This window comes from Bombyx mori, chromosome 11, assembly GCF_030269925.1.
Source record: "Bombyx mori chromosome 11, ASM3026992v2".
Taxonomy (NCBI): domain Eukaryota; kingdom Metazoa; phylum Arthropoda; class Insecta; order Lepidoptera; family Bombycidae; genus Bombyx; species Bombyx mori.
Window position 1 is genome coordinate 13600642 of NC_085117.1, and position 25229 is coordinate 13625870.

Below are 25229 nucleotides of genomic sequence, written 5' to 3' on the forward strand. Positions count from 1 at the left end.
TTACTTGGCAAATTTGAAGCACGAACTCGTCTTAGATTTCACATAATATCTAAATCACATCATACTTACTTCCTATTAAAGTATAAATTCTACAAATACATTCACTCAACAATATTTAAATTAAAATGAGCCAAGAACGTTTATCGATAAAACCTACTTACATTAAAATCTTCTGGGCAGCACTAAAACCGCCATGTTTTGTGGCCAGATGACGTCACAGTGGCACGAACATAGACCTATATAGTAGGGACACCTACATATATCTATCTCGTTCTTACTCAGCACTTTAACTCGCAGGAAAACAATATAACAGTATTTCAGTGCGTACATAAAATGAAACATGAATATACGTAAATATCTCCGTCTCCGTCTAATGAGGCCGAAAATCCGCCATGTTTAGCGCGCCAAATGTCATTGTCACGTCAGTTCGGCCGTCTGTTTTGGGTTGTACATTATTTATTGACTTTGATATCGATTTAATATGATTGATTATATAAAATTTCATAATTTATTATGCTTAAAACATACAAAAATAATAATTAAAACGTATTTTATAGGATCTCAAGAAAGTCGATGCCCTAAAACTATTATCTATATGTATTTAAATTCATTATGGAGCCCTCATCCGAAAAATCCATTTTTCGGTCGGAATCTATTGATCATGACACTAATCATAAATACCACTTTAAAATATGTCATCAAAACATATTTAGACATTCTGTTTAGATATTTCGGGAAAAAGGCTACCGACAAAATCTCTTCGGAACTATTTAAATAAAATAGTTTTATTCCGCAGTGAGTAAAACACTATTGTAAATTTGTTAAATATTTAATAATTAAATGATTTTAGAGAGGAAGTCACAAGGAATGACGTTTTTAATTAATGAATAAATGTTCTGTAGGTGTTTTTTTTTTCACGCGGTCCCTTGATAAGTTTAAAATTTGAATCACTCTTAAGCGAAAGTGATTCAAATGGTGCGGCGCACCTTCCTTGGGGTGCGCTGCGGTAGTATGTTACGGACTTTAGAGTCAGCAAAACAATTAAAATAGATTGTAATAGTCTAAGAAAAACACGTACTTAAAATACGATAACATTTAGCATGCTAGAAATGGGCTGATGGCTTTGAACTACGCCATATCTTTATGTTTTGCGACAAACGACAATTTTATAAAATCAGTGTAGCAACTTTTAAAAATCATTATATCGTTTACTTGGCAAATTCGAAGGACGAACTTGTCTTTGATTTGACCCATCTAAATCATATCATATTTGCACATAACAATACACCTACTTACTTCCCATTAAAGTATAAATTCTACAAATAAGTAATACTCAACAATATTTAAAATAAAATGAGCCAAGATCGTTTATCGATAAAACCTGATAACATTGAAATCTTTTGTACAGCACTAAAGCCGCCATGTTTTGTGGCCAGATGACGTCACACTGGCACGAAATTTTGGTTGACGTTTCATTTCCATAGGTTTCCTACTTCATTGGGCACGATTTTTTTGTTGACGTTTCATTTCCATAGGTTTCCAACTTCAGTGGCTCATTGTACTTTAAGTTTTAAGTATAATTTTTCTCATTCACTTTTGTCTATATTGCCCATATTTCGGTGTACCTAAGTGCATTGAAGTCTTTTTTATTGTATTGTACTCCAAAACCCTAACCTATTGACGGGGCATCTGTTTTGGGACATATTTTATTTGGAATTTTCTATAGTAAAATACCGCAAAATTAGACATTATATTTATTTAAAACAATAAAAACTATTTATTTTACAAACTTACACTATATTTAAATAATTGTCAAATTAAAACTTAAGATTTAGCATTAGAATTACTTGAAATGTTCCTTAAGCTCAATAAATCATTTGAACCACAATCATTCGTTGCGACTTGCGAGTGGTAATGGAACATCAAAACGTGAACTTTTATTTTTGTTTCGAAAATATAACTGTTTCTTGTACTCAATTTTACATTTACAGGCATCCGTGGACTACGTGCTGGATTTTCTTAGTGTTGGATATCACTAAGCTAGACTACAAAATAATATTTTATTGAGCTTATGAAATATATAAAACTAGTATCTTCTGTGATAAAATGTTTACAAACTAATTTACGACGTAATCTTATTTAATAAACTTCTCTGCCCAATGAAGTTTACAATCTGTTACAAATTTATTTCACCAAATGAAAATGATAATTCATTTATAATCTATTCAAATACGTTTGAAACTTGTGGAATAGTAGTGAAACAAATGAAGGATGCAAATTTAATGATGTAATGACGTCACCAATAAAATACTATGAGAGAAGTAGTACTACTTGAAGTATTACTGGTGGTAAGACGTCTTGAGTTCGCACGAGTAGGTAGCACCACCCTGCCTATTCCTGCCGGAAAGCAGTAATGCGTTTCAGTTTGAAGGATGGTGGGCAGACTTTGTACTGCAAAACACATAAGACTAAGACTCAAGTCTCAAGATGGGTGTAGGTAGGGATTTATTTTTTTGATGTCTATCGCCTCCGGTAACCACTTACAACCAGTTGAGCCGTGAAGTAGTATCTCCATCTAAGAAAATGGTAAAAAAATTATTATTTTAGATGACTGCTACGTCATTAAAAAACTAAGTAACTTCGATGCTGTTTTGATAAGAACATTTCTTTAATAGTATTTCTATTGCATATCGCATTTTATAGTTGTCGAGCTATTTATTGATCTTATTAAACAAAATTGATCTAAGGCTATGCAATTTGTTCGAAACATTTTGGATAGCTTCAAGAAATTTTGTTCTTGGGAAAAAACTATACGGACTAACCATCATCTATCCATCTGTGAAAGAAAGATCTGCCCTGTAATAAAAGTATAAACACCTACCGTCCATGGATGAAATCAATGATTTAAATGCGATCTTAACACTTTGTGATTGTATCAAAAGAGTACATTTACAAAGTGCAAAAAATAATGCCTCATATAAATTAACTACGGATATAGATACACAGAAGATTCTTACTTTCTATAGTATTTTAATTAAAATACAACACGATATCTATATTTAATATCCTAGTTCTGGTTTTGAGAAACCAGTTTAACCCTATGAGGTCCAGAGTCTATACGTATTCAACATATAGTTTAAGGATCGCAAAAGGTTAAATAATAAAAATAAAAAGAAACAGTCTAATTAAAATGACATACATTTTATTAAATGATAATAGTTTTTGTACGAAAACTTAATTGACTTGGCTGTCCTGTGACGACACCTCTTTCAATACTATCATCAGCTCATATTTTAATAATAATTCAAATAATACATACAAAAATAACTCAAAATATGAGCAGTATCTGACTGACTTTAGGTTCATTTTCTGTATTCCTAGATTCAAATCAATCTTAGAAAATATAAAATTAACAAGTGTTCCATTACTTTTATCTAATATATTATGTATTAAGTATATAGGTACTCAACTAGAGAAGTTAACATACAATCACGATAACTAAGGCCCGAAACCCGGATTCAGAAAAAAGCCGGTCGGTAAGGGTTTATAGATGTGCTGGGTAAGGATGCGGTGACGTCACAGGTATGTTTGTTTTATTAAATTTTTATTACTATAAATGCTGAATTCAATGGAGTCTTTGTAGATATCGTGTATTTTAATAAACAATTTGTTATCAATCCAGTACAGCATTAATATAACCTATGCATTACAATTAAAAATGGAAACCAGGTGCTAGTGTACGACTAATAAATCATAATAATACATCCCCAGTAATATTCTGTGCGATTTCATTTTTTTTATTATCTTGTGCTGGCACTTTTCTAGGCTCAGTTCTCTGTATGCTCTGCCCGAATAAAGTTGACCAACATTTAATCAAAGGTTTGTGCAGTTTGTGTATACATCAAACATTTGATTAAGTAAGCGATATGGGATCACGCCCTTTTGCCAAAGAGCCAGCAACGAACGTGTAATTAATAGGCATAAATATAAAATCCACTACCTTTTCTTCGTCCCATGAGTATAATTAACCTTATATATTTATAAAATCTTATGAAACTAAGTTCTTTGATTGTACTATGATAACTCAATGTTGCATATAAAGAGAGTTAAACGTTATATCAAACACATCTATGAAAATTATCGAAATACACTCGCGTGCAAAAGTTTGGAATCACTTACTTGAAATTGGTTCCGCGCGATCTTGTGTACTAAATCTTTTTTTGATAATCACAAAAATGAGATAATTTTAAAGATTCAACTGTTAACTTTAAACTGATACCAAATTCATTAAAATCAATTCAGTATTTAAGAAGCTATCCCGGATTAAGTGAAGGAATAACGAAAAAGACGTGTTTCAATTGATTGATACGTCGCAAGTTGCAACTTATTACCCTCTATAAAAGCACCTGTTATCGGATTTTCTTTATCAGTCGACTTTCACACGTTGCCCGTTACACACCTCCGGTACTTTTAACCCTTTATCTTGTACGACAATGGAGACAACACCTACAGAAGCAGCACAAATCGTAGCCCTATTGCAAGAAGTGCTCAGCCAGCGGGTTGTCGCTCGTCGGCTCCACATAAGCAAGTCCAGTGTTTCAAAAGCTTGCTAGCGCTTTCGGCATACTTGTAGCTTTATCCCGGGACCAAGATCTGGACGGCGCTGGTGCACATCGGAGAGGAATGACCGTTTTATCGTGTCAATCTCTCTCCGAAATCGACATTTACCTGGTGTCGACGTCCAACAGGAGCTCCGAGATGTTCGTGGGGTAGCAGCCAGCGAGTGGATTGTTCGTCGACGACTCAAGCAAGCGAATCTGACTCCAAAAAGGCCTGTCACAGGCCCGAAACTCACGGCAGCTCACCGACAAGCACGCCTTCAATTTGCTCGCACCCTTCTTGATTGGGAGGTTGAGCAATGGAGACAAGTCCTGCTCTCCGACGAGAGTAGGATGTGTTTGCAGGGTAGCGACCGAAGAGGTTGGGTCTACAGGCGGCCTGGGGAGCGATTTACGCAGTGCTGTTTCGCTGAAACAGTGGTTTTAGGGGCGGCTATTGTATGATGTGGGCCGGCATTTCTTTCGACGATAAAACCGAGCTTGTTTTCGTGCTTGGTGGGGGATGAGCAGGCGGTCTAACTTCGGACCGGTACATTTCCGATATTCTGCTGGAACATGTCGTTACCTATGCGGGATATACCAGCGATGACTTTCTCCTTATGCACGATAACGCTCGTTGTCACACTGCCTGTGTAACGACTGAATACCTTGAAAAAGTCTGTATCGCCACATTGGACTGGCCTGCGCTCAGCCCTGACTTGATTCCTATTGAGCACGTGTGGGACGAACTGAAGAGAAAGGTTCGTTCCAGAACTTCTGCTCCTTCATGTCTGAATGAGCTGAAATCGGCGTTGATTGAGGAGTGGGAAAGTATCCCACAAAAATCAATTCAAAAGCTGATCAGGTCTATGAAGAATCGTCTTCGAGCAGTTATTAGGGCGAGGGGAGGGTACACAAAGTACTGAAAATTAATTTTAAGACTAAATAAAAATTTTGTTTATTATTTTTTGTTGTTTCATTCACTCATTATTTTTCCATATTTCCTTGTTTTCCTACCTCCTTCACTTAATCCGGGATAGCTTCTTAAATACTGAATTGATTTTAATGAATTTGGTATCAGTTTAAAGTTAACAGTTGAATCTTTAAAATGATCTCATTTTTGTGATTATCAAAAAAATATTTAGTACACAAGATCGCACGGAACCAATTTCAAGTAAGTGATTCCAAACTTTTGCTCGCGAGTGTAGTTGTTGAGGACAAGCTTTCTAATTAATTAACAGAGTATTTTTTACTAAATCCATAGGCAAAACAAATACTGGTTTTTTTATGGCTGATTAAATTAAACTCTGAATATTTGATTTATCATAATCGCAAGAAAATGAAATGTAAATTAAACGGATTACAGCAGATGTGTCAAACCTAACAGTCGAGCCGAGGGTCGTGGGTTCGATTCCCACACGAATATACATTCAGAGTTATCATAGCAGACGCATTATGAGATCTTATTGACTTCTTCAACATTATCAGTACACATCCATTTATCAACAAAAGCAATAAGATTTTGGAGCTTTAGGAATGTTTAAATAAACTGAAGCGTCTCTGTGACGGCAACACGTTTCATCTAAACATTCGATTTTACCTTTAAAACAATATACAATTCAAACCAGTCGTATAATAGATAAAAGTGAAAAAAATAATCACGAATGATAAACGGTCATCATTGAAAACAGAGAATCTTAAAAAAATTTAGGACTAAACTATTATCTCTAGTCGTCTCTTAGGTCCACGTTAAATCACGATATTGTGCTCAAACAGAACATGAGAATGTCCAGTTTCAGTTTGTAATTATTCCCAAAGTGCCAATGCACTGTACTATGGACGATAACGTTTAGAATCTTGCACTCATCAGGGATTCGGTGGCATGTCCTTCTTTGATTCTTCCGCGTTGCTAACGTTTTTAACGTCATCCTTCATGTCATCAGCTGTAAATGGCAATAAGTAATGCGATCAATATTTTTGAAAAAATAGTTTGCTCTCTTACTCAGACTTTGTCCTGGTATGAACCAATTAGTCTGTATAGATCTATTAAGGATGCGTCAGTTCTGTTTGGTAATATTTTACTTTATAAATGAGAAATTAATCAAAACCATTTTCTTGCAGCACAATGTTCTGAGAAACATTAATGCATAGTGCAGAATTTATTTCCATTTATTCGAATCCAGCTATATTACATACTCAAATGAATGGTTTCACGTCTTTAGCAGTGGTAGTAATTGCCATTACCGATGTTCACAGCCAACCTGGTGTTAAGTGGTTACCGGAGCCCATAAACATCTACAACGTAAATGCGCCACCCACCTTGAGATATAAGTTCTAAAATCTCAGTATAGTTATAACGACTACCCCACCCTTCAAACCGAAACGCATTGCTGCTTCACGGTAGAAATAGGCGGAGTGGAACCTACCCATTAGGACTCACAAGAGGTCCCTACCACCAGTAATGTTAAGTACATATCTCATTAGACAAATTAATTGGTACATGTTAGGGCAGTTTGAACACCAGCACAGACTCATCGCTCGATACCAGTACTTCTTGTCCTTTAGGTCACGAAGACTTAAAATATATCTTTAAAGCATTATAAATCATTTGTTTATTTCAATGGCGTAGCCGCTATACGATCTCGGGAACCACCTGGTGTTCAACTATTAATAAACTTTCTGTTACGACGATCACAATGCGAGCAATATTTCTTATTTCACGAGAGCATTGAAAATAACGGCTATCTTATTCGATTTGATGTGTGTACGATGATGTTTTAAGTCAGCGGTCGGGGAACCGGGGCAAATTACCCCAAATAGGGTAAAATTAAATTTTGGAGGGTAAAAATGAAACTTTTGTGAGTAAAAAGTATATATTGAAGTGAATCTTCTTTAGAAACGTTAAATTTTTAGTTATTGTTTTCTTTTTAAAATTATCATGGGGGCTATAATATGAAAGATACTAAAAAGAAGCGATTACTTTCTTTTTGTTCTTCGCCATGGGGTAATATTAACTTACACAAAAATATTTTGGGGTAATAATAAAAAAGTTTCCCCGATCGCTGTTTTACGTGATGTGTGTACGTACGTTTAAGATCGTCCTTGATCTGCAAGGGTTCCTTGTCGAGTCGCGGACGCTTGCGCTGCGGCGCGCGGTAGGCTCGGTTGTCGCGTCGCCCGTCGCCCTCGTCCTCGGAGTCCGACAGCTCGCCGTCGTTAGCGATGCGCTTGTCCTGTTTTGCGTATCACATTCAAATCTTGTTACTACAAAATCTTGCTTGGTCGCAATGTCGCACACCACTTAGAGCAGACTGTAGAAATATCTTACAGTAAATTGGGGGGAATAGAGACTAAAGTTCGAATAGGGACAAATCTGGGATGTCACAATACTTTTGTTGAGTTGAGTTAGATTTAACTTTGTTGAACTGAAAATTACTTTTATTTAGTTTTTTTAGAATATTAAATAGTTTAATTTAGTCATCATAGTTTTTTAACTCATTAAAGATATTAAAAATTAATTACCTAAAGTTAGGTACCTACCTAACAGCTTAATAGTGCCAGCCCTATCGAAAAACTGTATTGTCCCCATACGTAATATGATTCACCCCAAAGCCAAGGTGAATGGGGTCAAGCTAGTTTTTTCAGATTTTGTGTATATTTTGTTATGAACTATGTATAATAACTCATCACAAATTTAAGCCTCCGGAACCATTTTAATCTCAATTTTATTGGTATTAACCCTAAGAAAAACCATTGAAAACTTGTGCTGGATTTGGAAAGGGTCCCGATTCCCCCAATCTACGGTACTGTTACAAATGCAGCACGCGGCAACGAGATCTATCTCTTAACCACGAAAAGCACTCACAAATAGTGGAAACAAAAATAACGAAAACATATTGTATCGTGCGAGGAACGTTTAGTGAATTGTAAAGCTCATTCGAACTCGATACTGATATTGGATTTAAGAACCGAATTGAAACCAACGAAAATAAATACAGTAAAAAGTTACAAGGGATTCAAAGGGAATTTTGCAAAATAATATTAATGAAAAAGAGTGAATACTTGTGCATATTAGATACTAGTGAGTTTGGAATAACATTCTGCAAATTTTTTTGAGATTTTAACTATCTGTAATTTTGATATTTAACTGAATAAATGTGTTATGGGTTTATTCTTGTTCAATATTTTATCCTCAAAGCCATGTATAACAAAACTAATTAGTTCACCCAAATAAATAATTAATATTTTTACTAAATATTTAAACGCATATTTAAAATTGGGCTTACTGGAAAACACTGTGTGATTAAATCCACTTTTAAATCATACCTTATCACTCTGTGGTAATCTCTCATCTTTGTCTATTTTATCTTCATCATCTGACTCATCATTGACAGCATCTTCAGGTATGGCTTGCACCTAGAGGAATAAAGAATTTTAGTGATGTTTTAAAAAGTAAACAACGTAAAAAAATATGCCTACAAAAAAAATTACAAAATACAAAACTACTTTATTTTCAAAAGCGAGTTAAAATAATACAATGATTGGGGTCTCCTTTTAAGCGTGCAAGCCTGTACTAAGAGACCCCGCTTACGAATCTTGCTTATTATTTGATTGATTATTATTATTGGACAAGAAAAACTTAGGTAACAACTGAAAAAGTACTAGAGAGATAGATGTATCTATTCCGAACATCCTACCACATGGCGTTTGCAGCAGCGGCGAAATATCGGAAACACGTTAAAACTAACAATCGTAATCAGAACTTTATCTAGTCATGTAGTAATTTGGAAAACACTTACTTGTACTCCTGGCGCATGTGGGAGCATTCTGAGATTCTCGAACAGTCTATTTTTTATCTTTTCCAGATATTCGGGTGTGTTTTGATTGGACATGTTACTTGGTGATATGTGTAGTTTGAAATCGGGCCCAAAGTACTCAAAGTAGTCATTATATGGTAGTTCATTGGCTATTTCCACACCAAGTGCAACAGATGTCTCGTAAGTCCAACAGCGAGATACATTACGTATGGTATATCTGTGAAATTTATTACACATGAAGCAATGAAAAGATGGTTAAAGAAAATAGTCTAGTTGTTGTGAAAAAATTAAGAGATTACATTATTTTGACCTAGTAATTTAAATATCTTAAGTAGTAAAGATAATGATTCAGTTTCTATCTAAAAGTGAAACATAGTCTTATATTTAAAACAACTTACCCGCCTCCGCCGACTAGTAAGAATGGAAGTCCAAACCTCTTGACAAGTTCTACACAGCGTCCATGACCTCGAACAGTCAAGTTGAAACAACCCAATCTGTCACCTTGTATAATAAAAATAGGTATTTTAGTTACAGTAATTAACTAAATTTTTATTATTTAGTTATTAATTGGTATGAGTGATTTTACGACATTCAGAATCAATTCAATTTCATAAAAAATTAGATTAAGCAAATAGCTTGGACAAATAAAAAGTGACACAAGAGTTATAAAGTTAGAGTTATTATAGTTACCTGTCAGAGAATCAGCACCACACTGTAGTACTACAGCACTTGGTTGGAATGTCTCCATAACTTTAGATATAATGGGAACAAAGATAGACTCATATGACTCATCATCCATTCCATCACGAAGGGGTATATTTACAGCATAGTATTTGCCTTTACCAGCACCAATGTCCCGCAAATCACCTGTAATATTATGATAATCAATTATTGCCATATATAAAATCTTTATAGGAAAACCCCAAGATGAGATGAGATATCTTCGAGATAATTTAATTTTTTTCTCCCAGTAGCAGTTTTTAAATGAGTCATATTACTCTTTTGTTAGATCAGAAAAATGTACAATCATTGTAAAATTGTGTACACACCTTTTAGATGTAGAGTGTACAGTCAGCGCTGTATGTACAAGGTAACAAATGCAGTGCTGCAATTACTTATCTTTCTCAGTTTCATGTGATAAAAAGGTACAAATATCTTTGTGCTAATCATTCAATATTACTCAAATAAACTTTAATGTTTTGAACAAGTTTAAATAGAAATAAGTAATGTAATCACCTGTTCCAGGAAAATATTCTCCATATTTATGAAAGGAAACGGTCATTACTCTGTCCGTGGTGTAGAAAGCTTCTTCAACACCATCACCATGATGCACATCTATGTCAATATATAGTACTCTTTGATGGTATTTCAGCAACTCCAATATGCCAAGAACAATGTCATTAACATAACAGAAACCTGACGCTTCAGACTTCTTTGCATGATGGAGGCCACCACCCCAGTTTATGCATATTTCTGAGGCCTAAAACAATTTATTTTTTTTATTTTTTATTAGGCTCACAATACACATCACAAGCTAAAGATACATAAAAAACACAAATAAAAAAAAAACAAAATCTGGCTTGCAACATAAGTTATGTGCGCACGACAAAACTATAAAGTGCTGAATTTGTATATCAACGTTCCTTACAATTACGACAAAACAACACGATAACGAAAACTAATCTAACTTATAGTGTAAGGAAAAAAAAAATTATAACAATAATAAAATCAGTACAAACATGTTTTAATTTTATAGTTATAAATAACTATAAATGAAACCTATATAACTATATAATTATAAAATTAAGAAAACTTGCAGAATCAAATTAGAAATCTCACAAGATAAGAAAAATCTATTGTTTTATTGTTTTAAAATCAATATAAACACAATTTAAGTGTTCTATTCATCTCTGACACAGTATCAGTTAATATCAGGTTGGGGCTCATCTGTCTTTAACCATTTTAAAGTTAAAACACTAAAAAGGTAAAATTATAATAATTTTAACAAATGAAAATAATACTTTCTCATTGGCATATGTAAGTAGAGGATGTAATTAAAACTACTTTTATTGTTTAATGTCATGTATACAATTGCTGTTATATTATTTCTGATTTTTTAAATAAATTACAGTTTTCATCGCCACTAATTAAACTGAAAAACTTGTTTTAACAAAATAAAATAAATAAAAAAATAAGACTAATTACCTGCTTATTCAGTTTTACAGCTGCTGCAACTGAACCCCCAGCAGACAACTGACAAAATTCATACAGGCCATCAAAAACAGGACAATCTTCACCTACATTAACTGCAAAATGTATATTAAAATTAGTCACATTCAATAAGTTGAATATTTTCCATATCATCCCTGAATGTGATCAGGCACTAATAAAGGTATGTAGTTTATAGGATATTACCCATCAGTAGATTGAGGGATAGGTCAAAAATAATTTGGTTGATGCTTTGAACTATAGGAACTTTAACAAAAAACCAATAGGATTGTACACCATTTTCACCATACTCTTTAAATAAATATGTACATTATAAAGGTTTTCTTCCTGCAATAAACAGCAGATACATTGGTTTCAACTAAACAGGCTGCAGACAAGGAGAGTGCTCATACAGGAAAGTAGTTTTTTTTCTTTATAATTTTGGTATGTTATATCTATACTTATCAAGCAGTGTGACAATTGACTGACACAACTAGATGCTGTGGTATAGTCAAAGATTTGAATTTAGGAATTTTTTTCAGTGTCATAGCAGTGAATCAAAGGAATTTTCCACAATTTTACACAAAATATGCTGTATTCAATCTATTATTTTCATCATCTTTTTATACAAATTATGAATATAGTAAGATTCCACTGTAGTAGATTCACATTATTGTAAGCTGAACATAGTTGAAACTGTGGGACAAATCTATTATAATATTATACACTGAAAAAATATAGTTTAATATAAAATAACACACTAAATAAGTAACTCTACTGTTATATTAGCTTTAACAGGTAAGTCTTCAAGGGTAATACATTTTCATTAAAGCATTTATGAATAATTAATACTTTTTTTAAATAATATTGATAATAATTAGTAATAACTTACATCTCTGCATTTGTTTGTTGTACTCAGAAACATTGTCAGGTCGAATAGAACGCAGGAATCTAATGTAATCATCTGAATGGAATTTTGTCATTTCATCAGCTGTGGCTTTGTGAGGCCTCTGTTTAAAAATATATAATTATAAAATCTCAAATCATTGAAGAACTTACACTTAAAAGGTAATTTCAGTACTCACATAAATCTCCATTTTTCGATAGAGTCCATAGTTGAGGAGTAAATTGTGGGTCATACGTATGCGGTGAGGTTTCATTGGATGCCCTTGTCCGTAATAGTAGTTTCCAATATCGCCTTTAATAAAAATAACACGCATTATTTTCAACTTTTTATTAACATGTTACTTAAATCATTTTACGGCTTCATATTTAGCCGTCTGTACCTCGTACATCGTAATACGAGCAAGTCCGTGTACCCAATAGGAACGCGGAACGCTGTACAGACGTCGTAAAATGAAACAATGAACTGAGTTAACAATGTCATAAAAATCCTAAGACAAGCTTTAAAATCTCTGAAGTTCTTAAAAGAGCTAGGCCGTGTGGAAATTTGTATTTAAAATATGAATACTACGCATATTAATTATTTATAATACAAAAACTAATTCTTAAGTTACTAGCGATGTAATGGAGATCCGTGGCGGGTAAAACTTTATTTTACTTACTGTCATAATAGTAACACACTCTTTTCTTACTGTGCGGTTGCATAGACATTTTTAATTATTTCTTCAACGGTTACTTTTTAATAAAATTATTACAATATACTTAAAAATGTTAAAGAGAAATAAAAACCACACCGCTGTGCTTTAATTTGACAATCCACACAAAAAAACTTCATAAAATAATTGAAAGATGAACAAAATGCAACTTCAGAGTACGACAATTTCATTACAGTGAAGTTGACTGACCTAAAAGTTACAGATATTCAATGAACGAATGAATGAATTGATTAAATTGAATGATTTTTAGTAGATTAAATATAGAAATCAAGTGAAGCCACAGTTCACAGTAGGTAGTAGCATTACAATCATAAGCATGAATTACTTGGCAGCTAGAACAGCCCCTTAGGCCAGCGATCGGCTTGCGGCTCGCATGCTGCTCTTTAGCTCCTCAACTGCGGCTCTTCCGCGAAATGTTTACCTAGTTCAGGCACGGAATATCCCTCATTATCTTATTTTTTTAAGAGAAGAGCAAACACTTTTAAAATACAAGGTTATAAAATTCTGTTAGAAAAATGGTTCTTTGATTAAATTTCAATTGTGTGTCTCTCTATTTGGCTCCCAGGGAATAGGCAGGGGAAAAAAATAGATGGTAATATTAATAGATTTTTATTGTTAGTAGCATTTTTTTTATTGCTTAGATGGGTGGACGAGCTCACAACCCACTTGGTCTTAAGTGGTTACTGGAGCCCATAGACATCTACAACGTAAATGCGCCACCCACCTTTCTAAGGTCTCAAGTATATTTATCTATATTGTTCAAGGTAGCAAGTTCAAGTTCCAAGTGGAAAAGTCTATACTGAGGGAAAATTTTCATATCATCATCATCATCATCATCATTGAATTTATTGGCAATATACTTATGCTGACAACCATACGGTCTACTTGATGGTGTGTGGTCACCACAATACACAACAAAACTTACCTACTGCATTTTTTATATAAAATTTAATAGAACCATTCGTAGAATTCCGCACGTTGCCTCTTATGTTATTAGAAATACACGGTCAACATAAAGGATACGATATTCTAAAAAACTACCACAGCTGAATCTTTATATATATATATATATTCATTTTTTTAGCAATTCATTTATCTATATATATAAAAATGAATTGTTGTTCTAACTTAGTCTCGCTAAAACTCGAGAACGGCTGAACCGATTTGACTAATTTTGGTCTTGAATTATTTGTGGAAGACCAGAGAAGGTTTAAAAGGTAGATAAATATGAAAATGCTCGGAATTAAATAAAAATAACAATTTTGTTTTTCCTTTGATGTGTCCCCGGTCGGGTGAATTTCTTTTTTCTTTCATTGATCGATTGAGGTACTACGAAGTCTGCCAGGTCAGCTAGTTTTAAATAAAATTGTAACAAAATGTATCTTTGGGAATTGAAAGATTGAAGAAGCTGCAGTTTACGGCAAGTGCGTAATTTTATACTCCTTACGTACATTCCTAATTATGTCCAAGGAAATGGTAGAATTCACCTTGGAAGGTAGAAGAAACTTAGGAACTAGAAATCATATTAATATTGTAACACTGAAATTAGTTCACGTGAACTTGTAGCAAAGGTTTCAGGAATTTGTACCTTAAAAATTTTCATTCTTCAATTCAACTTAAGGATGTGTAGCTATTTAAAATCGAAATACTATTGTGATTTCGAAATTGAATATATCTCGATACCCATTTTACTATTTTTACTCATTTTGATATAAAGTTCTCCTATAATTTATTTCATTGCTTTACCCAAGTCAAGATAAACAGGACGATCAAATTTATTTCAACATATGGACTTTAAATTCGAACTTCATTTATTAGAGATGATTAGTAGTAGTAGGTTAATGCAATATTTTCTTGTAGATTATTGATTCGTAAATAATTTAAATTCCAGGTAAATCATTTACATTCGGAAAAATAAAATATGGCATTGAAAAGAATTTAGAAGAAGTATACAAATAGCTGTGCTTACCAATGAAGCTTGACTACAAAATGTATTTTTTTAATTTGTTTTGTAGTTTGTATATTTTTTATTTGGTTACTAAAGAGCCTTTTGGTTTTACCGAACTAACTCATGTATACAGGGTGTCCCAGAAAGAATGGATAATCCTGAAAAACCTATTGGGAACACAAAATAAAAAATAAAATAACAAATTCTCAGGTAGTACCCAAATTACTATTTAAAAAAGAAATTTATATTTTCCATACTGCTGTGCGTTTCTGGAATATACAACAGCTACAAATAAATGGAATCTACAGGCTTTTGGTGTTATAATATTCTACATGGACTATACTAAGAAATATGCAGGAAATCGTTTGAGTAGCCAGTGTAATTTTTTATAAAAGCTAATCTGAACTTAATTTGGTATTTTTTTCTTTATTTTTAATTTGGGGACTAACTAAAAAAAATTTTTTTTTTCAGTCCCCATTTGCTCTACTATGAGGTGTTTCAGGATTGTCCATTATTTTTGGGACACCCTGTATATTAGCTGTCCCTGAACTAATTCATGTAATAATTATTTATTGGATGACACGATTATTCGAACTTAGACCGTTCATTCGCTTCGAAACTGTGATTTTTCCCTACACTAAAACAACAAGTTCCATTCGATATCGATTTGACAGTTCCCAATCCCATTCATGGAGGAAGTTGGTTCTGTTCTTCTCATCCTTTCATTCTTTCATCGCGCAGCAGTGGTCAAGGTAGGACGTCACTTCACGTAAATTTGTTCGAATTATTGATTTGTCAGTTGAATAATATTCTAAGTTCTATTCGTCCTGCAAAACCTTATTCCGAAACTGCGTGAATCAAATTCCGTGAAACTATTTTGTTGGTGCAGCGCAAATTGTGATCAGAATTTTTTATCTTTTCCTTTTAGGTGGACCCTGCGTCAGAAAGAATCCATAGTTTAAATAAACATCTTCAACTAAATCCGAAAAATAATCATGTAAGTATTACTCTATTTAAACGTATATTTCAGATGTGAGAGTATTTCCATTAATTTAGTCAAAAATAATGGTCAAAAAGGCCATCTACCACGAAAGCTAGAATTGTCTTGTTTAAATTGAATTTCGGTTTTTCATCACAAGATTATTTCTCTGTCACGATCTTTTTAAAACCTATTTTGGTTTTGAAATGATTTTTAATTTAGAAAGTGTGTAGTGGCATTTATTTAATTCATACTTATCCATTTTAACAAATCTACATGAAGCCATTTTGTCTTTAGCTGTTCACGCATGCGCATTGACAATAATGGCAACGTTTTTGTTACTTCTGGCGTGTTAAGCGCAAGCGCGAAGCAATGTATTGATTTTTTCCTTTGCACTAGGTCTGGTAACTGGAATAATAGCCGTGGAAACGGTGGTTCCAAATTTGGAGGAGGCAACAAATTCGGCGATAATTCTTCTCGATTTGGCAACGGTGGCAATAGATTTGGAGGATCTGGAGGATTTGGTGGGAAAAAAGAATTCTCTGGAGGTCAGAACATGCGTCGCCCAGATTGGGATTCTGTTTCGCTCCAACCTTTCAACAAAAACTTTTATGATCCACATCCTACAGTTCTCAAAAGATCACCATATGAAGTCGAAGAGTACAGAAATAATCACGAGGTAACTGTAAGTGGCGTTGAGGTTCATAATCCTATTCAATACTTTGAAGAAGCAAATTTTCCTGATTATGTGCAACAAGGTGTAAAGACAATGGGTTACAAAGAACCGACGCCCATTCAAGCTCAAGGCTGGCCGATAGCTATGTCTGGAAAGAATTTAGTTGGCGTAGCCCAAACGGGTTCCGGCAAAACGTTGGCCTACATCTTGCCAGCCATTGTGCACATAAACAACCAACCGCCTATTCGGAGAGGTGATGGTCCGATTGCTTTGGTCTTGGCGCCTACCAGAGAGTTAGCACAACAAATTCAGCAAGTTGCTGCAGATTTTGGACACACATCTTATGTTCGTAACACGTGTGTGTTTGGTGGTGCTCCTAAAAGAGAGCAAGCCCGGGACTTGGAGAGGGGAGTAGAAATAGTCATTGCTACTCCAGGTAGATTAATTGATTTCTTGGAAAAGGGCACAACCAACTTACAGCGGTGCACATATTTAGTTCTTGATGAGGCTGATCGTATGTTGGATATGGGATTTGAACCACAAATCAGAAAAATCATTGAGCAAATACGCCCAGACAGACAGACTTTGATGTGGTCAGCTACTTGGCCCAAAGAAGTGAAGAAACTTGCTGAGGATTACTTGGGAGACTACATTCAGATCAATATAGGATCATTACAACTTTCCGCAAATCACAACATTCTTCAAATTGTAGATATTTGTCAAGAACATGAAAAAGAAAATAAGTGAGTAGAATTTCCAACTAATTTTAGTAATTGTTTTGAAAAATGATGATTTGTTGTTAAAATGAATAACTTCATGATTTGACCAACAAATTTCCTCTAAGAAGATCTGATGTTTAAGTACTATTACTTTAAACAAGATGAATAATCTGGCAATGACAATGTAATGCTTTATATTTCAGATTAAATGTATTATTGCAAGAAATTGGACAAAGTCAAGAACCTGGTGCGAAAACAATAATTTTTGTTGAAACCAAGAGAAAAGCTGAGAACATATCAAGGAACATAAGGAGATATGGCTGGCCAGCTGTTTGCATGCATGGCGATAAAACTCAACAAGAAAGAGATGAAGTTCTGTATCAGTTCAAGGAAGGTCGTGCTAGTATTCTTGTAGCAACTGATGTTGCAGCTCGAGGGCTTGGTGAGATATTTTTTTAATCAAATTACTTAATTCTTATGATAAAAAATACAAATTAATTATTAATTTATAAATATAATTTCATTTATAATTTCAGAGGCACTGGCGGAAAGTTATTGTGTTCTATTTGAAAACTGGCAATTGAATGCCAAATTACTTTACTGGATTTGTAGATGAGTGACTGATTCAGTTGTAAACTGTAGAGAATGCAATAACTCGTCACTATAATGGTGCCTCATAGTGCCTTTCACTACATTTGGACCCGAGGCCGGAAAGCTTGATGGTTTGTCCGTAACTGCGGATAGACTTGAAAGTTGAAAACCTGGTGATGCACTTACTATGCGTTATTCAATTGAAAAATAAGGTCAGAAAACATGATTGGTGCATTGTTGAAAAACTTGACTGATGATCGGCAAGAGGTCAAGGGTTTTCTGTTTCGGCCAGTGGAGTCTTGGGCAATATTAAAACAAAAGATTTGAAATTAAAATTAGAGATTTGCCCTCTTTAGACTCCAGGGTTCTCAGTGAGAGGCAACATTGTTATATTTGTTATTATCTGTGTAGCTCATACAAACATGTAAGTAAAAGTGAGATATTCAAGATAATAACTAAATCCTTAATTAAATTAATTATGATCTTTAAAATTAATTTGTGTATTACAGATGTTGATGGTATCAAATATGTAATAAATTTTGATTATCCAAATTCGTCGGAGGATTACATCCATCGTATTGGGAGAACTGGACGTTCAAAATCAAAAGGAACATCATATGCTTTCTTTACCCCTTCAAATTCCCGTCAAGCCAAAGATTTGGTATCTGTTCTACAAGAAGCTAATCAGGTTAGAAGTTTGATTTTACAATTAAATAAATAATATACAATTAAATTAAAATCATTCCTCATACCTTTGGCATGGGTACGTTCTTCAATAGCGTGACATGAATGCAAGTATGAGGTACATTAAATACAGCTATATGCCTTCGGTGTTCATGCTAAACAAATGCCTGAATCCCATCCTCAAATGTTGTGACATTTTATTAAATAAAGTCTAGATTTTTTCCTGCATTCTACATGATTTATCAGATTTCTCTTGGTATATCAGGAAAGGATTTTGTCAAAGTCGAAACATTTGTAGATTCAACAAGTATTCATTCACTTTATATTTTGATATGTTATTGTACTGTAGCTGGGCATAGATTACAATTTTATATTGTTTGTTTTTAGATTATTAGCCCACAACTGCAGTCGATGGCCGACCGTTGCGGTGGTGGTGGCGGCGGGTGGAACAGGAACAGATTCGGCGGAGGTGGACGAGGTGGTGGCGGCTCTTTTAAACGCGGAAGCAATTTTGGCAAGAGTAGCCAAAGGGGGGGCAGTGGTTACAAACGATTTGACGACTATTAAATAAGATTTTTGTTGGCATTTCTAAGAGGGTGAATCCTCGTAATATAGATAAATGTTATGATTTGTAGATCCTGTTTGGATATTACAGTTGTGGCTAGTTTAATTTATTTATTGTAATGTCCACTAGCGACCCAACATTTTATAGGTAACACTATTTATATTATGTTAAAACTGTGATATTTTTTTATTGTGATTCTACCCAAGATTTGCAAAATAGTGCATTCTTACTCTGAAATTTTCCAAGTAGAATAAATGTCGTCAAATTCATGTAGAATTTTATTAATATTTAGAGCGTTAAGCCGTCATTCCACTCTTGTTACATTTCATTGTATAATTACATTGTATGAATAAATAATTTAAGAATACTAATTGACTTCTTTTATAATTATTTCCTTTTCCTTGGAAAACAAAGATGTCACGCTGGATGCACTCCGAGATTTTTGGATTAAAATTCATCTCTTAACTGAAAGGGGGATAATCTTTATCTGCAGATAGGTATGTACCTACTTCCCTATAGCTTCTGGACAGTGAGGGTTTCTTGCAGTCAAGTGTCAAAAGTATTTCTGGGCTGAGTGCTGGATCGCAAATCTTGCCTTTAATCTTCTTAAAAAAATAATTTTTACGTCTATCCAAATTTTACCTAACTTAATGAATCGATTCACAGAAAACGGCCTAAAAAATCAATTTCAAGTGAGTTTTCAATGTGAAAACCACATTTTCATGAAGTGGAACTAGGACGGTGTTATCCCGCGACAAATTCGTTACGGCTAGAGAGAAAATATACAATTTAGTACGAGCAGGAGAGAAAATTGACAGCGTCTCGCGAACCTCTGTCTTGGAAAGGTAGAAAGCGAGCTATTATGTCGTTTCACTTAGCACACCCTGTTTACGGGCGTCAGCCACTAGATGTCGTGTTATTAGTTTTTCGTTGCTCCAGCAGATGGCAGTACCATTAACTATCATAAATGTAATTTTTAATGAGGTATTTAAAAAAAGCTCGTGCAGCACTCGGGAACTGCTGCGGTAAAGCGGTTTTGTCTATGTAGTTTTTCTTCGGGTTTAAATGTGTAATAACGGTGGTTTATTAAGTGTTTCATATTCTGTGAAAGTGCACAAATGTGGGAAAATGAAATAAAACTGCTGCAGATAGCTTCTCGGGATCCTCCAAAAAGTCTACTGAAAAAATCTCAGTAAATGACCACCGTCATCTCTTTTCATTTAGTTTCATCTCAGTTGATTAATGACCCAAATTGATCATTTCATTTCATTTCACCCCATATTATAATTTTTCATAAAAATAAGAATAAAATAAAAATAAGACATGACTTAAAGGTCTCTGTTACCAGGTCATAAAATCCCTAAAAAAAAAAGAATCCGAAGTCTGAATTTAATGAAGTAAAGAAAAATTGTGTACAATGTACGCACATATTACCTATGAACTAAAAGCAAAATTATAAATTTGATACAAGTGGTTTAATAGCATAGGTACCATAAAGATATAGCAGTACAGAACTATTCAACCGCTTGCGATACATATTAATGCAAGGAAATGTGTTTTTATCTATTCGTATTTAAACTTCTTCATTGAAATAGCTCATCGCATGTCTGGTTAAAAACAAAAATAAATTGAAAATGGCTTTAAATGTGCTCACAAGGTTATTAAAACGAAAGGAGTTGTCCAAATTGTAAGTACTAAATATTTTTTATTTTAACCTAACCCAATGTGACATAACCTCATAACTATAAGTCAAGAAAAAATTACTAATTAGTAAATTAGATATATGCGAGTCGGCACCCGATGTACTTTCAAATTTAATTTGCGTCGCGATTTACAAACTCTGAACATTGAAACAGTACCATACAAAACTAATTAATGATAATATACCATAATAATTAAAATGTAAGAATGATAATCTTGTTTTGCGTTATTTAGTGTTAGGCTTGGTTAAGCTGTGCCTGTGGAATTGCTGATCATGAAATTAGATTTAGATACAAAACAATTAGACTTACATGCGATGAAGCCCACCTAATTGCGAACATGTAGATACTATTTGCAAGCTTGTTTTTATCTGCATTTTTTGTTTAATTTTTTCTGATTCTCTACATACAACAACAGTCTTGTAAGCACTTATGATGAAATCATTATATGTTGTTGATGATGATGAAGTTGATGAAATCCTACGGTTAAAAATTATATATGGATAATAGGATTATAAATCAAAATAACAGCTTTTTTTATGAAGATGCCTCATAAATAATCATGACTAATAATTAATTCTTACAATTTCATCTTAACCTTAATCATTTTTAATACGCTTTTTTTAACTGATCAGACTATAATATGCAATGAAGAAAGATAAAAATTATCTATTTCAAATTAAATTATGACGAATATAATAATAATGTCCTTGGTAGAAGGCTTACAAACAGTTTGCGAAAAGCAAACACAAGTACAAACTACAAACCAAAAAATACTAAAAACTATACTAACTAACTATTTTTAAATTTAGCCAATGATGTTAATTTACAAACATTTTTTTTAGAATAATCTGCCCACTATTTTATCTAGAACCCTAACTTGTAATAATATGTTGTGAACATTTATTATTTCAGATTACCTTACAAACAACAAATAGTAGAAACAAATGTATTTCACACTCACATTATTCCCAAGGTTCAATATTCTATATTGCACAATCAAATATTAAAAGGTACAAAACTACGAGAGCTACAAATCTTAAGATTTTATTCTGTAAAAACTGAGCAGAAAAAGGAAGATGATGATTACAGAAGTGATAATAGCATTACTGTTATTGGTCAAGATATACCCAGTCCTTTTGTTGACATAGAAGCCAGTGGATTTCCTGAATATATAAAAACATTTCTGAAGATGCAAGGTATCACAAAACCAACTGTGATACAGTCACAGGGATGGCCAATAGCTTTGAGTGGTAAAAACTTTGTGGGTATAGCACAAACAGGTACCGGAAAAACATTGGCTTTTCTTTTACCAGCTGTTGTTCATATTAAAGAAAATAAAGCAAAAAAGGGGCGAGGACCAATTGTTCTGGTTCTTGCCCCAACTAGGGAATTGGCAAGACAAATAGAGCAGGTGGCACAGGATTTTAATGAGCAATTAGGTATACGCTGTGCTTGTATTTACGGTGGAGCAAATAGAAGTAAACAAGCAGCACAGTTACAAGCTGGAGTTGACATAGTAATTGCAACTCCAGGAAGACTGAATGATTTTCTTATTACTAAGACAACAACATTAAGCAGGTGTACATATGTGGTGCTAGATGAAGCGGACCGAATGCTGGATATGGGTTTTGAACCTCAGATACGTCAAGCTTTAGAAGGAGTACCACTAGAGAGGCAAATCCTGATGTTCTCAGCAACATGGCCAAAGGAAGTCCGCACTCTTGCAAAAGATTATTTAGGTGAATTTGTCCAGGTCAATGTTGGTTCTACTGAGTTGTCTGCCAACCGCAACATACAACAAATTGTCCATGTATGTGAACAAGACGAAAAAGCCGAGAAGTGAGTTAATATTGGAGTTAATTATTGTTTATTGCTAAACTTCTGGTTACAATTATTGTTAAATTTCTTTCATTAATTCTAGGTTTACAGAGATAATGCATAAAATATCTGGTTTAGGTTTTGGTAAAACATTAGTATTTACAAACACTAAGAAATCTGTGGACTATCTTGAGAGAGTGCTTCGGGGAAATGGATGGCCAGCTCTAGGTATTCATGGGGATAGAACACAACTCCAGAGAGATATGATCATCAACAAATTTAAAACTGGAAAGACTAATATACTAGTAGCTACAGATGTTGCAGCTAGAGGTCTTGGTGAGTAATATCAGTGACTTATCATATATACATAATAGTATTGTTTGAGACAGGCTCCCACTAATAAAATAAAAAACAATAGCATATTTCGAAATTATTGTTTTATTTAGCTGTACTAAAATGATGGAGTGTAAATAATGCTAATAAAACATTGTAATAGGATGGTTTTTTTTCAGACCCTATCATCACAAAAGGTATCAATCATATCAAGCTTTAGTCAGAAACATAACCATATTTTTCTCTTTTCAGATGTTGATGGAGTGACACACGTAGTAAACTATGACTATCCCAATACATCTGAAGATTATATTCACAGAATAGGTAGAACAGGGCGTCAAGATAACAAGGGCATATCTCATTCTATACTCACTGAAGAAAATGCAAGACAGGCAAAGGATTTAATAGAAGTTTTGAAAGAAGCTAAACAGGTATGTATTTTTGTCATCAATCATAGCTGTGGGTATATACATAAAGCATTATTGTACTGATAATTATATATATAAACGAATGATTTTTTTAACATTAATATAAGTCAAATTAAATAAAGTGGGAATTATTTTTATCCTACTAAGTTTTACAGACAATTTTAAATCGTCATTTTACTGATTTAAAATTGTCGTCGTTATTAAAATTGCCATCATCGTCGTAACATGAGAGAAGGTATTACAAATTATAATTTTGCGGGTTTGATTTTTATTACACGATGTTATTCCTTCACCGTGGAAGTCAATCGTGAACATTTGTTGAGTACGTACTTCATTAGAAAAATTGGAACCCGCCTGCGGGATTCGAACACCGGTGCATCGCTACACACGAATACACCGGACGTCTTATCTTTTAGGCCACGACGACTACAAACTATACTGACTATACTGAGACCTTAGAACTTATATCTCAAGGTGTGTGGCGCATTTACGTTGTCGATGTCTATGGGCTCCAGTAACCACTTAACACCAGGTGGGCTGCGAGCTCGTCTACACATCTAAGCAATAAAAAAAAAACAATTAAAATTACGAATTTGAATTCCTATTTCAAACGCTTGTGTAGATTAACGGTAGACAGCGATTTGGCTTTGCGTCTGGCATTGCTGTTCTCCATGAGCGATGGTAACCACTCACCATCAGATGGACCGTATGTTCATCTGTCTACAATGGCAATAAATAAAAAGGGTGCGTGTACTTATGTACGCGCGTAAGAAGTTATACTTTATTTTTATTTAATTTATTTCTTTTTTTATTTATTGAAACTTTAATCAATTTGAAAAAAAAAACCAATTAAACAACATCCTCGAACACGCATGTTGGACATCCTTTTCTTGACATCGTATAAATTCGGTAATTCTCGGTACGGTTCGGAAAATTCACCTGCGGCTATATTCAGACTCGCCAAGTTACGTCGGTCGTATTGTAATGAGCGATTTAGTGGGCAACTTCATTTCTGTTAATTTTGTGTCACGGTGCGCGCGCATCGTAAAGTTTCATTCTCATCAATTTTACATAACGCGCCTAAAGAAGTATAACTTCAAAAAACTAAGCCGTTTCGTAATTTATGTAGTCATTAACTGTGTAAGAGTATCTAATTCGCAGAATAATCTGTAAACTATTACAAATAATATTATTGTAACATCTTTTGTTAATTTTCAGGATATCCCCAAAGAATTGTATGACTTGGCTCGCTCGTTTGACATCACGAAATCCACTGAAAAATTTTACAAAAAGAAAAGCTTCCAGAAGCCGTACAACTTTAGTAATAATGCGAGTAAAAAATGGAACAGATTTAGAAATGATAGATATTACTAAGTTATGTAATTTCCTTGCAGTTACAGCTATATTAAGTAGTGTTCAATATCTTGTTTAATTTTACTAATGTGATAATAAATAGTTGTGTAGCCGATTGTTATTTTTTTAAATCCATTATCGTTGTATATTTTTTTATTGCCCGTGCAGGCAGACGAGCATACGGCCCACC

The 25229-nt window shown here is 33.8% G+C and overlaps 3 protein-coding genes and 1 non-coding gene across 10 annotated transcripts; 3 read left to right on the forward strand and 1 right to left on the reverse strand.

The window, feature by feature from the left end:
- Positions 1–1740: 1740 nt before the first annotated feature.
- On the reverse strand, positions 1741–13452 carry LOC101744526 (histone deacetylase HDAC1). The gene is made up of 11 exons (XM_004931383.5): positions 13189–13452; positions 12709–12821; positions 12516–12633; positions 11621–11721; positions 10652–10895; positions 10106–10282; positions 9814–9916; positions 9398–9632; positions 8925–9014; positions 7687–7831; positions 1741–6541 (listed from the first exon to the last, which is right to left on the reverse strand). Exons 1-11 carry the CDS (start codon positions 13235–13237, stop codon positions 6465–6467), a joined length of 1452 nt encoding a protein of 483 aa, XP_004931440.3. The 5' UTR covers positions 13238–13452; the 3' UTR covers positions 1741–6464.
- Positions 13453–15828: 2376 nt separating this feature from the next.
- LOC732932 (DEAD box polypeptide 5) lies at positions 15829–19775 on the forward strand. 6 transcript variants are annotated; one of them, XM_038013638.2, is made up of 6 exons: positions 15829–15942; positions 16119–16187; positions 16569–17588; positions 17768–18006; positions 18665–18843; positions 19227–19775. In XM_038013638.2, coding segments are annotated over exons 2-6 (1620 nt in total). In that variant the 5' UTR covers positions 15829–15942; positions 16119–16185; the 3' UTR covers positions 19407–19775.
- LOC119629207 (small nucleolar RNA SNORA57) lies at positions 18900–19037 on the forward strand. Its single transcript, XR_005245256.1, has one exon. It is a non-coding gene; the product is annotated as a small nucleolar RNA SNORA57 (small nucleolar RNA).
- A 293-nt stretch (positions 19776–20068) lies between the features above and the next one.
- LOC101736496 (uncharacterized) lies at positions 20069–25154 on the forward strand. Of its 2 annotated transcripts, none has more exons than XR_009974326.1 (5): positions 20069–21091; positions 22020–22946; positions 23029–23261; positions 23511–23807; positions 24816–25154. XR_009974326.1 is itself a non-coding variant. In XM_004932912.5 (5 exons), the coding sequence occupies exons 1-5, from the start codon at positions 21039–21041 to the stop codon at positions 25058–25060; spliced, it is 1548 nt and encodes a 515-aa protein (XP_004932969.2). In that variant the 5' UTR covers positions 20069–21038; the 3' UTR covers positions 25061–25154. The 2 variants fall into 2 exon arrangements, 1 of the variants encoding a protein (XP_004932969.2); XM_004932912.5 differs by having other exon boundaries at positions 23511–23689; positions 24905–25154.
- Positions 25155–25229: the final 75 nt, after the last annotated feature.

What these genes read in the sequence shown, in the direction of transcription:
- LOC732932 (XM_062670845.1), top strand. Translation starts at nt 16,477, where the DNA reads ATGCGCATTGACAATAATGGCAACGTTTTTGTTACTTCTGGCGTGTTA. An exon ending in GAACATGAAAAAGAAAATAA is followed by an intron (nt 17,589 to 17,767) that starts GTGAGTAGAATT and finishes TTTATATTTCAG; the next exon opens with ATTAAATGTATTATTGCAAG. An exon ending in TGTTGCAGCTCGAGGGCTTG is followed by an intron (nt 18,007 to 18,664) that starts GTGAGATATTTT and finishes TGTGTATTACAG; the next exon opens with ATGTTGATGGTATCAAATAT.
- LOC101736496 (XM_004932912.5), top strand. Translation starts at nt 21,039, where the DNA reads ATGGCTTTAAATGTGCTCACAAGGTTATTAAAACGAAAGGAGTTGTCC. An exon ending in CGAAAGGAGTTGTCCAAATT is followed by an intron (nt 21,092 to 22,019) that starts GTAAGTACTAAA and finishes TTATTATTTCAG; the next exon opens with ATTACCTTACAAACAACAAA. An exon ending in TTTTGAAAGAAGCTAAACAG is followed by an intron (nt 23,690 to 24,904) that starts GTATGTATTTTT and finishes GTTAATTTTCAG; the next exon opens with GATATCCCCAAAGAATTGTA.
- LOC101744526 (XM_004931383.5), bottom strand. Translation starts at nt 13,237, where the DNA reads ATGTCTATGCAACCGCACAGTAAGAAAAGAGTGTGTTACTATTATGAC. An exon ending in CACATGCGCCAGGAGTACAA is followed by an intron (nt 9,015 to 9,397) that starts GTAAGTGTTTTC and finishes TTATTCCTCTAG; the next exon opens with GTGCAAGCCATACCTGAAGA. An exon ending in GATCAAGGACGATCTTAAAC is followed by an intron (nt 6,542 to 7,686) that starts GTACGTACACAC and finishes TGCCATTTACAG; the next exon opens with CTGATGACATGAAGGATGAC.